The sequence below is a fragment of the Herpailurus yagouaroundi genome, unplaced genomic scaffold (assembly GCF_014898765.1).
Source record: "Herpailurus yagouaroundi ecotype Mexico unplaced genomic scaffold, PumYag 139, whole genome shotgun sequence".
Classification (NCBI taxonomy): Eukaryota; Metazoa; Chordata; class Mammalia; order Carnivora; family Felidae; genus Herpailurus; species Herpailurus yagouaroundi.
The window spans coordinates 3,584,630-3,601,456 of NW_024412394.1; the positions used below are offsets into that span (position 1 = coordinate 3,584,630).

The following is a 16,827-nucleotide window of genomic DNA, read 5'->3' on the forward strand; positions in this document are numbered from 1 at the left end:
ACCCTGGCAACCAGAGACTTGGGTCCGAGTCCTGGCTTTGCCACTGAGAGCTGGGTGACCCTGAACAGCCCACCTTACCCTTCAGAGCCTCTGCTTAGAAGGACCTCCCCTCTAGTTCCAGCAGTCTACAGTTCTAAGCTTCTAGAGAGAGGGGCCTGGGGAGTATCAAGCCAGATTATGAAAGGACAGCCAGTACTCGCTTCTACAGGAAGTCCTGTAGATCACACAGGAGATTGGCTTGCTGGGGAACGGAAAGGACGATTAAGCAAGAGACAAGACTGTTAGCAGTTCCAGAGCTCGTGGGCTCCTGGGGAGCAGCGGTTGCCTCATCACCAGGTCCAGGAGGCCAGCACTGGGTGCCCGACTGGGAGCCTTTAAGAGGTGGGAGCCACTGGAGTTGCAATGCTTCTTTTCTTTTGGAGGGGTGGTGGGGGGGAGAGGGAGCAGTGGTCCCCATCTGGCTCCTATGACAAGGGTGCAGAGATCTGAGCCTTCTTTTCTCAAGAATTGGGAACTCTCTGCATGGTCTAATGAGGGCCCTTGAGCAGGGGACTGGGATAGATTGCCTACCTTAGATGGCTGTGTGACCTTGGGCAAGTTACCTGGCTTCTCAGAGCCTTGGTTTCTCTATAAGTCAGTGAGGGGAAGAGAGAGGGGGAGTAGACCACAGCAAGGCGTTCAGTGGTCTCTCAGACCCACCAACCTGGACATTTGGGTTCACTATTATTTTCAGTTATTGAATTGGGGTGAAGGGCAGAACCAGTTCCTTGCCCCTTTGGTGAGAGAATGATGGAATTGGGGAAGCCCTAGGATAGCTGTCGCTTATCCCATTTCTCTTTTTACTTTTTTTTTTTTTTTAATGGTTCTTTATTTTTGAGAGAGAGACGGAGCATGAGCAGGGGACGGACAGAGAGAGAGGGAGACACAGAATCGGAAGCAGGCTCCAGGCTCTGAGCCATCAGCACAGAGCCCGATGCGGGGCTTGAACCCATGGACCCTGAGATCATGACCTGAGCCAAAGCCGGACACTTAACCAACTGAGCCACTCAGGTGCCTGCCCCCCTGCCCCATTTTTCTTATGTGGCTCTCTGCTCCCTGACCCAAAGCTCGTGGTGCCTGCTCCCCTAACCCAGTCCTCCAGTGGGGAGAGCTGGTTCCTATAGATGCCTGGGAGCGAGATCCGTTTGCTTTCAAGTTTGGCTTTCACGTTTGTATGATTGCTTGGGCGAGGAATGTGGGGAAAGGGGGTAGGGCTGAGGGTGTGTGTGCATGTTCCTGGTCGTGAGGGGCTTCTGACTGTCATGGGTGTGAGGTAGCGATAATGGCGGTGGGGATGTGGCAGAGGATGGAGGGGTGCCCCCGCTGGCTGACTCTGAGGGGTGTTGACCCGAGTGACTCCGAGTGGCCAGGGACCTTCATCCGCGCCAAAGACCAGTGAGGAATGTCCTGTGAGACCCGTGAGGGAGGGGTCGGCGGTGGCTGAGTGGGAGCTGGCTGAGGAGGGAGTGTGTGTGCGTGTGACCCCACTATCTCTGAGGGGTCGTTCCTGGCCGCGAAGGGGGCGCGGACTGTTTTTAGGGTTGCTACAAGGCCACGAAGGGAGAGTTGGCCATCCACGACTGATGGTGTTCGTACTTTGAGGCGGTGCTGGTGGTCGGGCACCTGCTGTGCTTCTATCCCGGGACCTCCTGACAGGCAGGGGGGTGGTACCTCGGAAAGGCCCTCCGGGGGAAGGACTGAGTGCTGGGGCTGTGGCCAAGTGGCAGCCGGTGAGGTGTCCAGAAGGTGCTGCCTTCTTACCAAATGCCAGGGAACTGTTGGAAATGGGCTGCGGTGATGCAGTTCGACCAGGAATTCCCAGAAAGGGATGTCAAGAGCATCTCATATCCTGGGATATGGCCACAGGGAATTTGTTTTAGGATTCTCATTTCCTTTACTTGCGGGAGCCTGACAGACTCAGTGATGTGGCACCCGTATCGTTATAAACTCTTCCCCCAGGGCTTTGGTTCTAGAAGCTTCCCCACTGAGAGTCTTATCTTGCTGCCTCCTGTGTGTTATCTCCATCAGCGGAAGTCCACGTGCAGCTTGAGTTTCCAAGTCTCACACCTACAGGCAAAGCCTGCCCACTCGGCCCTGTTCCAAAGCCCTTGTCTCACGCATGTGTGTCAGGCATCCGTGGTCCCCAGGGGGCCCTTCGGCCCACCAAGGAGGGACCTTTCTAGGAAGTGGCCTTGGGGGAAGCCCATCCCACACAAACCAGCACGGTAGATCCTGTGCCAGTTCCACTACTGGTGTCACGGCTTGGGCAGGTCTCTTGCTTCTCAGAGCGCCCCTCCCTCGGTTTCCTCGCATGTCAAGTGGGAATAAATCGCATCTGCCCGGTACTCGGCTCTTATGAGGCTCAAGCAGAATTCTGCCTCCATCTGCATCATCACCACTATTGTCAATGCCGCCTTCACCCAGCAGTCACTGTGTGCTGGGCACAGCTGTGAGTGCTTCATTGTGGGCTACGTAGTCAACAAGTATTTGCTGAGCGCCAACTGTACGCAAGGCACTGTTTGAGGCCCTGGGTCATTAGGTTACAGCAGTAAGCAAAAGCGCATACTTTCAACTCATGGGAGGCTTGCATTTCAGTAAGAGGAGATGGAGAATTTACAGAGTAAGTGAATAAAAGACTATTCTGAGAAGGTGACAAGTGTTAAGAGAAAAAAAAAGCCAGAAAGGGAGGGGGGCTGTGCCAGGGAATGGGAGGTGGTGTTTCAACTTGCATTATCATATCTAATCCTCACTGCAACCCTGTGGGGTAGACAGCAGTCCCTTGTTGCAATAAGGAAACAGACATGGGAATGTTAAGCGATTTGCCCTAGGTCACACTGCTAGCAAGCGGCAGGACTGGGAGACGCAGAGGTCTGTCTGACTCCAAAGCGCTGTGACTGGAGGTCACTTCCTCTCTTGGGCCTCCTTTTCCATGTCTATGATTCAAGAGGGTGGGATGGACTGCCAGGGGGAGGGGCACCTCTTCCTAATTCACCGAATGGAACACGGCATCGTGGCAAGACTGCTACCTTGCGCTGGCATTCAGTCAGTTCTCAGTAAACGCTTGTCACTCAAGCGCATGCTAGATCTTGGGAAGGGTCTGGGCAGAAGGAAGTCTTCTTGGCAGAGAAGACTGCTAACTGTCCTGTGGGGTGGGGAGCCCTGACTTGTAGCATTTGTTGGTTCACATGGCTTAAATACTCCCCCGGTGGCTGAGCCCAAGCCACTGTGCTAGAAAGAGACGTGCACAATTGGCTTTTGCAAGGGCCTCAGATCTGACTCTGCGATTTTCATCTATGATCTTAAAACTGCATCTGAAACAGATTTGGAAGGCCCCGAGAGAGGCAAAGATAGTAAGCTGGAGAGAAACAGATGGAGACACAAAACACACAGGAAGAAAGAGAAAGACAGGTGGGTGGGTGGAGAGAGATTGAGGGACAGACTCTACTTCCTTTAAAGTCTGGGGGGCTCCACAGCCTGGGGAATTGCTTCATTCAAGTCCTATGCAACCCGTGCGAGGGAACACGCCCAAAGGGAGGCTGGACCAGTGGCTCCGGACCCCTGGAATAAGCCCCCCATCCCTGAAACAGAGTCCCCTGACCCCTCCACTCAGCCTGTCTGTGACCTTTTACCCCGGCAGAGAAAGCCCAGAGGGGCCTTCTTGTTCCTGCCGTTCAGTTCCTTTGCACATGCTGTTCACGGCTTCTAAATCCCACCTGCCTCCTTTAGAGCTTGGCCCAAGTCCCATGCCCGGCAGAAAGCAGCGTGCCTCTGAACATCAAGCTCCTCCCACCCTACACAGTTTCATGTGCCCCAGACTTATTCCCCGCCCAGGGCAGGCTCAGACTACACCCCTTTCAGACTCCAGCCTCCCTCTCTTCTGTCCTTGGGGTCTCACCTAGACAAAATCCTCATCAACTGACCTCAGACCTTCAGCGACAGTGGGGAGGTCCCCAATTAATGAATTGGACCACGCTTTTATTTTTTTTATGTTTATTTTTGACAGAGAGAGAAAGAGCACATGAGCGAGCGGGGGAGGGGCAGACAGAGAGGGAGACACAGAATCCGAAGCAGGCTCCAGGCTCCGAGCCGTCAGCCCAGAGCCCGACGTGGGGCTCGAACTCACGGACCGCGAGATCGTGACCTGAGCTGAAGTCGGACGCTCAACCAACTGAGCCACCCAGGCACCCCTCTTTCTTTTTAAAAGTAGGCTTCATGCCTAGCAAGGAACCCAGTGTGGGGCTTGAACCCATGACTCTGAGACCAAGACGTGAGCTGAGATCAAGAGTCAGACTTCCAACCGACTGAGCCACCCAGGTGCCTTAGAGAAGACTTTCCAGGAGCAAACATCTGAAAGAGATGAGGGCACATAGATAGGCAGAAGGAACAGGAAGGGCAAAGGCCTCATGCTGGAGGCCACGAGGTTGGGGATGGGGCATGAAGTTGGGGAGGCCAGCTGGGGTCCAATCAGCTTCATCAGCCATGGTGTCTTGTCTCCAGGAGCCACCAGAGGGTTTTCAGCAGAGTGACTGTGTTCGGCAGCCCGGTACCCCCTCACCACTCTTCTGTCCCCAGGCCGAAGCAGTATGGAGAGTGAACAGAGAGTTTCCCGAAAAGGCCGCAAGCTGGGCTCCAGCCGCCGCCGGCAGATGAGAGAAGCAGCCGATAGCCTGGATGCTGCCGCGGCCCCAGAGCCAGAGTCCTGGTCCTCCCAGGCGGCTGCCGAATTGCAAGCCTTCTTCCAGGACTGTGGTGCCAAGGAGAGGGGCTTTGTCACTCGCGAGGACCTGGCGGTGAGTCCACGTCCCTAGCTCATCCCCTGAATCCCCTTTCTTTCTTTCCTTTTAAAGAATGTTTATTTATTTCTGAGGGGGGTGGAGAGGATCCAGAGTGGGCTCCTCACTGACAGCACAGAGCCTGATGCAGGGCTTGAACCCATGAACCACAATATCATGATCCAAGCCGAAGTCAGACGCTTAGCTGACTAAGCCACCCAGGTGCCCCCTGAATCCCTTTTCTGTAGCCGCCTGAGACTTTCCATCCCAGGAAGACAGGGCATGCCTGTTCTTTGTCCTTTCTCTCATCCAAAATTTGCTTTCAAAGAGGAACTCTTGTGCACTGTTGGTGGGAATGTAAATTGGTGCAGCCACTGTGGCAAACAGGATGGGGGTTCCTCAAGTATTTTGAAATAGAAAAACCCGTACAATCCAATAATTCAACCACTGGGTATCTGCCCAAAGAAAACAGAAACACCAGTTCAAAAAGGTATATGCACCCCTGTGTTCATTGCTGCATTATTAGTCAAGATATAGAAGCAACCTAAGTGTCCATTGACAGATGAATGGATAAGGAAGATGTGGCATATACATATAAAGGAATATTACTCAGTCATACAAAATGATCTTCTCATTTGTGACCACATGGATGGACCTAGAAGGTTTTGTAGTAAGTGAAATAAGTCAGAGAAGGACAAATAGTCTATGATTTCACTTATATGTAGAATTAAAATCAAAAGAAATGAACAAACAACCAAAAAGCAGAAATAGCCTCATAAATAGAACGAACTGGTTGCCAGAGGGGAGGTGAGTAGAAGACCGGTGAGGGGCACCTGGGTGGCTCAGTTGGTTAAGTGTCCGACTTTGGCTCAGGTCATGATCTCACGGTTTGTGGGTTCCAGACCTGTGTCGGGCTCTGTGCTGACAGCTCAGAGCCTGGAGCCTGCTTCGGATTCTGTGCCTCCCTCTCTCTCTGCCCCTCCCCAGCTGGCACTGACTGTCTCTCTGTCTCCCCAAAATAAACAAACATTGAAAAAAAAAGGACAGACTGATGGGAAGTGGGGAACAGAGGCTTCCAGTTATGGAGGCCATGGGGATGAAAGATACGGCATTGGGAATACACTTAAGAGTATCATAGGCGCATCTGGGTGGCTCAGTTGGTTGAGCGTCCAACTCTTGCTTTCAGCTCAGGTTCTGATGATCTCCCAGTTTGTGGGTTCGAGCCCTACATCAGGCTCTGCACTGACAGTGCAGAGCCTGCTTGGGGATTCTCTCTCTCCTTCTCTTTCTCTGCCTCTCCCCAGCTCATGCCCTCTCTCTCTCTCTCTCTCTGTCTGTCTCAAAAAAAAAAAGGTATTGTAATAGTGTTGAATGGTGGTGTCTACACTTCTGGTGAGCACAATATACATGTAGACTTGCCAAATCACTATGTTGTGTAACTGAAAGTAATATAACATTGTGTGTCAATGATGCTTCCATTAAAAATTAATTAATTAAAATATAAAGACCAGTGGGCAAAAAGCACAATGTACATATCAGGTATTTATGTTTGTATGCAAAGAAATGTTCTCCGTTTTGTTGGTTTCATTTGAACTGGTTGCCTGCAAAACACATTTGTTACACGATAACATTAATGTTTTTGTGTCTGGCACAAATTATTACCTTTTTTTTTTTTTAGATTCAAGTTAGTTAATATACAGTGTAGTATTGGTTTTAGGAGTAGAATTTAGCGATTTATCACTTACATAACACCCAGTGCTCATCCCAACAAGTGCCGTCCTTAAGGCCCATCACCCATGTAGCCCATTCCCCCACCCAACACCCCTCCAGCAACCCTCAGTTCCTTCTCTGTATTTAAGAGAATCTCTCTCTCTCTTTTTTTTTAATGTTAATTTATTTTTGAGAGAGAGAGACAGAGTGTGAGCAGGGGAGGGGTAGAGAGAGAGGGAGACACAGAATCCAAAGCAGGCTCCAGGCTCTGAACTGTCAGCACAGAGCCCGATGTGGGGCTCGAACTCATGGACTGCAAGATTATGACCCGAGCCGAAGTTGGACGCCTAACCAACTGAGCCACCCAGGTGCCCCTGTATTTAAGAGTCTTTTATGGTTTGCCTCCCAAAATGTTCTCTGGGTTAATTGACAAATACACATGTTTTCTGAGGCAAGTAAATAAATAAATAAAAATTGCTCTCAGAAAAAGTGAGGAATTTGTTTATATTAATGTGTAACTAAATGACTGACAAGACGTTATGTGTGCCACTCTTCCAGAAACATTTGCATTTTAACAAAGGAAAGGACTTCAAGCCAAAGAAGGAACTTGCAAGTGATAGAATTTCGGGCCCATTGAGCAGGGAAGTTTATCCTGGGGAGCAGTCAGAGTCCTGGAAGTCAAACCATGTCGATGACCGTAAACATCAATGAAACATAAGATCGGCCATGGTTGTGTGTTCGAATAACGAGTCTGAGGCTCTGGCCTAGACCAACATTGACCAATTCTTCTTTGGTTTTTCCTCATTCTCTGCAAAGGGGCCCATGTGGGTTGCTGGAGTCACACTGGGCCTGCCCGTCTCCTCCTGACACCGTTCCGTGCTCCAGACTCTGTCCTTCTCCCATCAAAACTGACCTTTCTTGTGTTCTAGCCTCAGGGCCACAAGGTACAAATGGCTGACGTTAAAATATAATTTTCAGGGGAGCCTGGCTGGCTCAGTCGGTAGAGCATGTGATTCTTGATCTCGAGGGTTGTGAGTTCAAGCCCCACGTTGGGTGCAGAGATGACTTATTAATTAATTAATTAATAAGACTTTTTCAGGGGAGCCTCTGCCAACTCCCTAGAATAATTCAGTTAAAAAAAATATATATATATATATAATTTATACACAAATTATATATACACACATATATAATTTATACACAAATTATATATACGTATATATATAATTTATACACAAATTATATATATACATATATATAATTTATACACAAATTATATATATACATGTATATAATTTATACATAAATTATATATATACATGTATATAATTTATACATAAATTATATATATACATGTATATAATTTCTACATAAATTATATATACATATATATAATTTCTACATAAATTATATATACATGTATATAATTTATACATAAATTATATATATACGTATATATAATCTATACATAAATTATATATATACATATATATAATTTTCAAAAAGGTAAAAAATAGACTTTCAAGTAAATATAAAATCAACACTTATCAAAGTTCTTATCTAATGAATTATTATTGTTGATTAATGAAGGAGCCAGGAAGATGTTACGACTGGCTCAAAAAGTATGTAAGAAGCTAGGATACAGTATTTAAAGGTAATCTGACAGGACAGTGTTAGGATAAGATTGCTGAGTTAAATTTTTAACATGGCTGATGTCCCACAGGCTGTAAATCTTTGGGGTTATCTGTTCTACTAGACAAAAATTATTTTCATCTCTCCTGGGCAAAACTTCACAAGTTAACCAGTAACTTCAGCACGTCTGGGACTTTTAATTAAAGATAAACAATGAGATGGACTGAGTGCATTCCTCTAGTCTAGACAATGCTTGAAGCGACATGCTCTCTACCTTTCGGCCCTGTTTCCAAGTTTCCAAGTATTCAGGTGATTTTCTGTGATGATAAATACTCTCCCAAGCTTATTCTCGATATAAAAAAGCCAATTCTCATTAGGTTTCCATAAGTGAAACATGTGCATCCTTGAGTTTGCTCTGCAAATCCAGACTTCGAAGGCATTAAGCCATTTTAGCTTCTGTCTAAACATTTTCATGCAGAACCTTAGATTTAAAACTTCTGTTATTTGCTCTTCTATGTAAAGTGAATGTTTGTCCCAGTTTGCCTGGGACTGGAGGGGTACCCGGGATGAGAGACTTCCAGTGTTAACACTGGGAAAGTCTGGGGCAGACTGGGTCAAGCTGGCCACCCTATTTTCTATCCTCAGGCCAGGAAACTAAACCCAAGACTCTCTCTCCACCACCTTTTACCTGCAGCCCCTATAAATGCAAAGGGTTTCCTTTCTCCTTGGGGTTCCCAATTTTACTAAGGTCCCTCTCCTGCCCGAAAGTGGTTTTCTTTATCAACTGGCTCCAGGCCAGGTTTCTGGAAGGGTTTTGCAGACATTGGTTCCATGGCTGTTCTTTACAATGGACTCGTCATGTCTGATTATATGAGAATCATTCTCCTACATGACTCATCAGTTACACAATTGATTCATCCAGCTATATCCCAACAGAAAGGAGGACAGATTCTTATTGAACCCGTGTAAATAACTATGTTAACATGGAAACTAAGGAGGTTCAGTAAAATTGTTGGTTTCTGGTATAGGAGGGGGTCAGTCAGTGAGATTCAGACAGCATTTAAAATGTTTAACTTCAGGGGAGCCTGGGTGGCTCAGTCAGTTAAGCATCCAACTTTGGCTCAGGTCATGGTCTCACGGTCCATGAGTTCCAGCCCCACGTTGGGCTCTGTGCTGACAGCTTAAAGCCTGGAGCCTGCTTTGGATTCTGTGTGTATGTCTCTCTCTCTGCCCCTCCCCTGCTTATACTCCGTTTCTCTCTGTCTCAAAAATAAACAAACATTAAAATGTCTAACCTCAGTTGAACAATTCACTCCGTTCTATGTAATTAATTCTTGTCCTGCTGGATCTTGGGTGAGCTGGCTGCTTCTGGACTCAAGTGTCCTAGAAATTGTCAGTCCACCAGTTCAGTCTGAGGGTCGGCTAATGTCAGCTCAGAATCCTTGTACCCAAGTGAAACAACAGAAACAGAGGTATCAGAAGCATAGAACCTGGCGCAGTTCTTTCCCACAAGTCTTTGGGTCAGTCTTTTGTGGCCTGCAGATTTTACCGGAGACTTCAGGACAAAATAGGAAAGCAGAAACTTATTTGGTAATGAGACTGAAAAGCTGTAATTATTTATTACAGTAACTAATATTATCAGAGTAGAAGAGAGTAAAGTTCTTTGTTGGGATACTGCACATAATGATTTCATAAGGGTTTGATCAGTGCTCCCCCTGGAAATAAGCACTTGCAAAGGCATTGAGAAATCTCCAGGGCCTTCCCATAAAGCATGAAATTTCTGAAATAGTGTATTAATGACATCTTACCTACATAAAGCTTGAACATCTCTTCTAATTTGGTAGTTCTTCTGATGATGCTCTTTTTTTAACCCAAACCATAAATAAATAAATAAATAGATAGATAGATAGATAGATAGATAAATAAATAAATAAATATATATATATTTTTTCCTAACGTCTATTTATTTTTGAGAGAGAGAGACAGAGCATGAACGGGGGAGGGTCAGAGAGAGAGGAAGACACAGAATCCGAAACAGGTTCCAGGCTCCGAGCGGTCAGCACATGGCCTGACGCGGGGCTCGAACTCACGGAACGCGAGATCATGACCTGAGCCGAAGTCGGACGCCCAACCGAGCCACCGAGGCGCCCCGGATAAATATTGTTTTTAAATTTAACCTTCACCCTCCTAACCCAAGCCATATTTGACGTCAGATTTTGTTACAGTTTATACCCTCAGTTTTGATTTTCATCTGCATGCAACAAATATTGCAAGATTTCTTTTTTTTTTTATTTTTAAAAATATTTATTTATTTTTGAAAGAGAGAGACAGATAGAGCGCAAGGGGAAGAGGCAGATAGAGAGGGAGACACAGACTCCGAAGCAGGCTTCAGGGTCTGAGCTGTCAGCACAGAGCCTGATGTGGGGCTCGAACCCATGAACTGTGAGATCATGACCCAAGTCAAAGTTGGACGTTTAACTGACTGAGCCACCTAGGTGCCCTGAAACTCTGCCCCAATGAAACACTAATTCCCAGTCTCCTTTCTCCCCATCCTCTAGAAGGCCCCATTCTACTTTCTGTCTCCATGAATTGGACCACTCTGGGTCCCTTGTATAACTGGAAAAATACAATATTTGTCTTTTTGTGACTGGCTTCTTTCACTTACCATGATGTCTTTAACGTTCATTCATGTTGTATATAGCATGTGTCACAATTTCCTTCCTTTTTAAGACTGAGTAATATTCCACTGTATGTTTAGACCACATTTTGTCTTTCTGTTCATCCCTCAATGGACACGTGTGTTGTTTCCATCTTTGGGCTATTGTGAATAGCGCTACTGTGAACTTGGGTGTACAAATATCTACTTGAATCTCTGCTTTGCCTTGCACAACTATTTAAAGTGGCAGGAATGAATTGACTCATTAACATGACTCAAAGGTCTAGCTGCTCTCTTGCACATAAAAATAAGAAGTAAAAGGATATAAACTTAAAATCATGCTTAGCAAAGTTTTAGCTTTTCTTTTTCTTTCTCTCTCTTTTTTTTTTTTTTTTGAGAGAAAAAGAAAGAGAGAGAGTGGGGGGGAGGGGCAAGAGGGAGAGGGGAGAGAATCTTAAATAGGCTGCACGCCCAGCACAGAGCCCAACATAGGGCTCAGTCCCATGACCGTGGCATCAGGACCTGAGCCAAAATCCAAAGTAAGACATTTAGCCAACTGAGTCACCCAGGTGCCCCAATGTTTCAGTTTTTCTCAGAAACTGTCCAGGTAGCCAAAAATTCTTTCTTTTCTTTTCTTTTCTTCTCTTTTCTTTTCTTTTCTTTTCTTTTCTTTTTTCTTTTTTAAAGTTTATTTACTTTGAGAGAGAAAGAGATGGGGGAGGGGCAGAGAGAGAGGAAGAAAGAGAGAGAATCCCAAGCAGTCTCTGCATTGTCAGTGCAGAGCCCAAAGCAGTGCTTGAAATAATGAACTGAGCCCGAACTCACCATCTGTGAGATCATGACATGAGCTGAAATCAAGAGTTGGATGCTTAACAGACTGAGCCACTCAGGCACCCCCTAAAATTCTTTATTAATTAATATTAATTCATGTTTTTAAAGTTACCTAAGGATCTTGGAATTGTGTAATGAATCAATTTAGTTGAACCCAAATTTACATTTTTATAATCTTAAACATTATGTGAGGATTATGTTGGATTATTTGATTAGTGAGACAAAATCAGAAGTGTGGAAAATTCAGATTAACTAGTTTCTTCACAAAAAAGAAATCCAGGGGCGCCTGGGTGGCTCATTCGGTTAAGCGGCCGACTTCGGCTCAGGTCATGATCTCGCGGTCCGTGAGTTCGAGTCCCGTGTCAGGCTCTGTGCTGACAGCTCAGAACCTGGAGCCTGTTTCAGATTCTGTGTCTCCCTCTCTCTGACCCTCCCCCATTCATGCTCTGTCTCTCTCTGTCTCAAAAATAAATAAACGTTAAAAAAATCAATAAAAAAAAACAAAAACAAAAAAGAAATCCAGATCTTATAAAAAGTAGAAAGTATAATTGTACGATACTTAATATAAAGCAGAGAAAACACAGATATTATTTATATTTTATAAGCAAAATTATTAAACCAATTTAATTTAGCCAAAGATCCACATTAATTACATTAACTTGGTTCCTTAAAAGCTTTCTGAGCTAGCAATTTCTTTTAAGACGGATTAAAAAAAAAAAAATCTAGCACAGGGGCACCTGACTGGCTCAGTTGGTTGAGCATCCGACTTTGACTCAGGTCATAATCTCAGGTTGGTGATTTCAAGCCCCGTGTCGGGCTCTGTGCTGACAGCTCAGAGCCTGGAACCTGCTTCAGATTCTGTGTCTCCCTCTCTCTCTGCCCCTCCCCCACTCATGCTCTGTCTCTCTCTCTCAAAAATAAACATTAAAAAAAATTTTTTTTAATCTAGCACATTTAAAGCATTAGAAGCTCAGTTTCTTTATTTTCTGTGATTTGGGGGGAAATTAGATTTATATAAACACTTATTTGTCTCTATAAACCAATCAACACAGAACTCCTGTAAGAGACATAGTACTCTAAGTCATTAATACCCGCCAGATGCAGAAAAATATTTCATACTCACAGAAGAGTTAAAGGTATTTCTGAATTACAGACATGTAGACACATAGATACACAGACACAGTGGCTTCATATCCACAACTCACAGGCCACAGGTCAAAAGTAAACACAGGCACACGAAACTCACCTGTCCAGATCTCAAAGAGTTGTTCTCCTTCCCAGTGGGTACAAAATGCTTCGCCACTTTGGAGCACACGTAGAAAAACCACCATCACCACCACCACCAAAGATCAGCAAATCAGGTTTTCTGTTGCCTCTCAATCAATAGACACTGGACACTAGGTCTCTATCATGCGTCCCACAGAGATCAGCAATGGCCGGTCCATAAAATTGAATTCCCCATCATGGCGGCCACCAAAAATGAAAACACAAAATCAGCGAGGAACAACAACAACAAAAAAAGACAACAACAACATAAGAAACAGCAATGGGGCGCCTGGGTGGCTCAGTTGGTTAAACATCTGACTTCGGCTCAGGTCATAATCTCACGGTTCATGGGTTTGAGCCCTGCATCAGGCTCCGTGCTGATGGCTCAGAGCCTGGAGCCTGCTTCAGATTCTGTGTCTCCCTCCCTGTCTGCTCATCCCCCTCTCGTGCTCTCTCTCTCTCAAAATAAATAAATAAATAAATAAACAAACATTAAAAATTTTTTTAGAAACAGAGTCAGCAAACCTAAAGTTCTGTCACACATGGGATTCCCTCCAAGAGCCAAGAGAGAAAGTGCTTGGGTTCACAGAGACCACGAAAGGCACCTCTCCAGTACCGTAGGTTGCTTGGTTCTGACAGCTGAGTTTACTGGGGCATCTCCATGAAACCTCCCAAACTCTTAAAATATAATTTTCAAAAAGATAAAATTATTACCCTTGGGCAAAAACAAAATAAAGCCGTCTCAAAGACTCTATTTAGCTCATTAATTAATGAGAGATATTATGAATGAATGGTTGAAAGAGCATTTAAAAAGCTGAATAACAAAGAAGTGTTACAATGAGATGGCTGAGTTCGATTTTTTTTTTTTAATTTTTTTTTCAACGTTTATTTATTTTTGGGACAGCGAGAGACAGAGCATGAACGGGGGAGGGGCAGAGAGAGAGGGAGACACAGAATCTGAAACAGGCTCCAGGCTCTGAGCCATCAGCCCAGAGCCCGACGCAGGGCTCGAACTCACGGACCGCGAGATCGTGACCTGGCTGAAGTCGGACGCTTAACCGACTGCGCCACCCAGGCGCCCCATGAGTTCGATTTTTAAAAGCTGGTTAATGTACAACAGGCCATGAATCTTTGAGGTTATCTGTTCCAGCAGATGAAAATTGTTTACATCTCTCCTGGACAAAATCTACAGGTTAATGTGTGACTTCATTTAGTCTGGGACCTCCAGTCTGTGCTGGGGGAGGAAATGAAGTACATTCCTATAGGTCTAGAAGATGCTTGGGTGGCCTTTGCCCCTGTGGAATGCTGAAAGAACGTGCCGTCAACCTTTCGGACTTATTTTCAAATTCCAGATAATTCTTTTGGATACCGATAAACACATTCTGGGGAGGATTAGCTACTCTCCTTTATTAGGATCCTAAAGGGTGAGACTCAGAACAGATAAGTTTTGATGTTGGATGGAGAAAGGGAAAAAGTGTGGAGAAAGGTCAAGGCCGTGCTGAGGGGGGGTGCTGTCTTGGGTGGGGTCCTGGAGCCTCAAGGGTGGGCCATGGGACAGGTTGGGGCTGGGACTCCAAAGTTGGGGAGAGGGGAGATAGGAGTGGCTGAAGGCAAACACCTCTTTTTTTAATTAAAAAAACTTTTTTTAATGTTTATTCATTTTTGAGAGAGAGAGAGAGAGAGAGAGAGAGCACGCCTGAGTGGGGAGGGGCAGAGAGAGAGGGAGACACAGACTCCGAAGCAGGCTCCAGACTCTGAGCAGTCAGCACAGAGCCCAGTTTGGGGCTCGAACCCACCGACCGTGAGATCATGGCCTGAGACGAAGTCGGTTGGATGCTCAACCGACTGAGCCGAACAGACGTCCCCAAACACCTCTTCTTCTTGAGGGTGGCCCAGAGTCTTCCCCAGTGGGAACAGCGCCCAATTTACCTCTTCCTTGCAGGTGGCCAAGTTCAGCTTCCTGAGTGGTGAGGACGAGCTGGAGATGATCTTTGACTGGGTGGATGTGGAGCAGAAGGGACGCCTCTCCCTTGAAGAATTCAGCTCTGGGCTCAGTATGTCTGTCCTGGGAGGGCCTCTGGGGACTTGCTGCACAGCCAGGAGTCCCATGCAGTGTGCCCAGTACGGGGAGGCTGGCCGGACAGGAAAGGCAATAGAGGACCTCACCACACACCTGAGAGCAATTCAGGGCGTGGATGACAATATGGATTATTCTGGAGATGAGGATACTAAGCCTGTGTGGGCAGGCAGCTGGTTTAAGACAGAGCTCCGTCTTAAAACTCTAACCCAGGAGGCCTGTTCACTTCTTTTACCACCAGCGAAAGCAGTTCATTGGCTGGGGGCTCCCCTTAGCAACCCCCCCCTCCTCCAGGGAGGCCTCCAGGCTTACTTTCTGATGCCTCACTTGTGTTCTCCCCCAAAAAAGGCTTCCCTTGAGCAAGAAGTTAAACACCCCCATTCTTGGGACCACAAGCCTCGTTTCTGCCTGAGGAAAGCTTTGGTTAAGGGAATTTCAGGCCCCAGGGAGCAGCAGAGGGTGATATTTAGTGGTTGAGGACTTCCCTGACCCTTTGTCCCCGTTGGGCAGGGCTACTCCAACACCCGATTCTCAAGACAGTCCCAAAAGGACCTAAGGAGACCAAGGCTGGCAGGGTACATTATTTCCACTGATCTTCTCAATAGGGGTATACCTTCCAGCCCAGGGAATGGAACGTGTGATGTCCTTGCAGAGGCCCTGCAAAGCACAGCTCGGCCTTAAATGTCAGCAAAGCCATCCAGAGTTCTCAGGTCTGCTGAGTCTCCAAAAGTTTGGGGGACAACAGAGAGGGAGGCCAGGAATCTGCATTTACACGTTGTAAAATGGGCGGAGTATAACTTAAGTAGATTCCCAAGGTCGATAGGACGAACGTATGAACATGGCCCTGTATAAATGTGACCAACGCAGATACACTTATCTCCCCAAGGGCTGAGCCAGGGCAAGATGGGAGATGGGGGGTGGGGGGTGAGCCCAGCCCCACTCTGCTGCCTTTTGTCCCCTCTGTCCCACAGAGAACGTCTTCGGCTCCAGCACCCACGGGGTCCGCAGAAAGAGGCCAGTGCCCTCCGAGAGGGAATCTGCAGCCGTCAGCCTCCCGGTGCTGGAGGAGGCTGACCCTGAGGAGAAGGAGGCGTTCTTCGCATTCATACAGCAGCTGGGGGCAGGCCACTTACTTCCCGAGTAAGGCTGGCGCTGTGTGTGGGGGCGGGCCCTGCCAGTCCGTGGGGGTGAGGACTCACCCGGACTCGGTGTCAAGGTGGGAGGCCACCAGATAGAGCTGGGTGCAAATCCTGGTGTGGCCACTTGTTAGCTGTGTGACTGTGGGCCAGTGGCCTAACCTTTGACCTCTGTTTCCCAGCTGCAGTGAGTTTAAGAGCAGTTGTGGGATTAAATGAAGCCCGTGTGGAGGGTGTCTGCTCTTGAGGAGTCCCTCCCACCACCACTCACTCCCCCTGTCCTGCCCTATATGACTGCTCCCCAGGATTGGTGGGTTGAGGGTATCAGGCTCCCCAAGGTACTCACATTCTTAAAAACACGACTCACTGAGGGTGCCTTTCTTGACCCACAAAGAGGATCCCCCGATTGGAGCGGTTTCAGGTACGGTGAGGCCCTGGGCTGGACAGGTTTGGAGATGGGGAGGGATTTTCTCCAAACTGTCTCAGCCCCTGGGCTCATGGGGTTCACTCATGCTCAGAGAAGGGGGACCCTGCCTCTCTCACGTCTCCCAGGTCCCACTGGGTCTCTTAGAGCCGGCAAGGGAATCACTGTTGCCTGTTTACCTACCTCAGGGGGCTCTGTGAGGACAGGCGCTCAGAAGGTGGGGCCAGGAGTGGTGGGGCATGCAGCGTGGGACTTAGGGTATAGGCTGGCAGGGCAGGTGTGGT

The 16,827-nt window shown here is 47.1% G+C and overlaps 1 protein-coding gene across 3 annotated transcripts in view; it reads left to right on the forward strand.

The window, feature by feature from the left end:
- Positions 1 to 294: 294 nt before the first annotated feature.
- Positions 295 to 16,827, forward strand: part of RAB44 (RAB44, member RAS oncogene family) — a 33,895-nt gene continuing 17,362 nt past the window's right edge. For all 3 annotated transcript variants that reach the window (XM_040473348.1, XM_040473349.1, XM_040473350.1), the window contains exons 1-4: positions 295 to 381; positions 4,612 to 4,829; positions 14,849 to 14,960; positions 15,955 to 16,123. In XM_040473348.1, the coding sequence (XP_040329282.1) occupies positions 4,623 to 4,829; positions 14,849 to 14,960; positions 15,955 to 16,123 (488 nt within the window). In that variant the 5' untranslated portion in view covers positions 295 to 381; positions 4,612 to 4,622. The remainder of the gene's footprint in view (positions 382 to 4,611; positions 4,830 to 14,848; positions 14,961 to 15,954; positions 16,124 to 16,827) is intronic.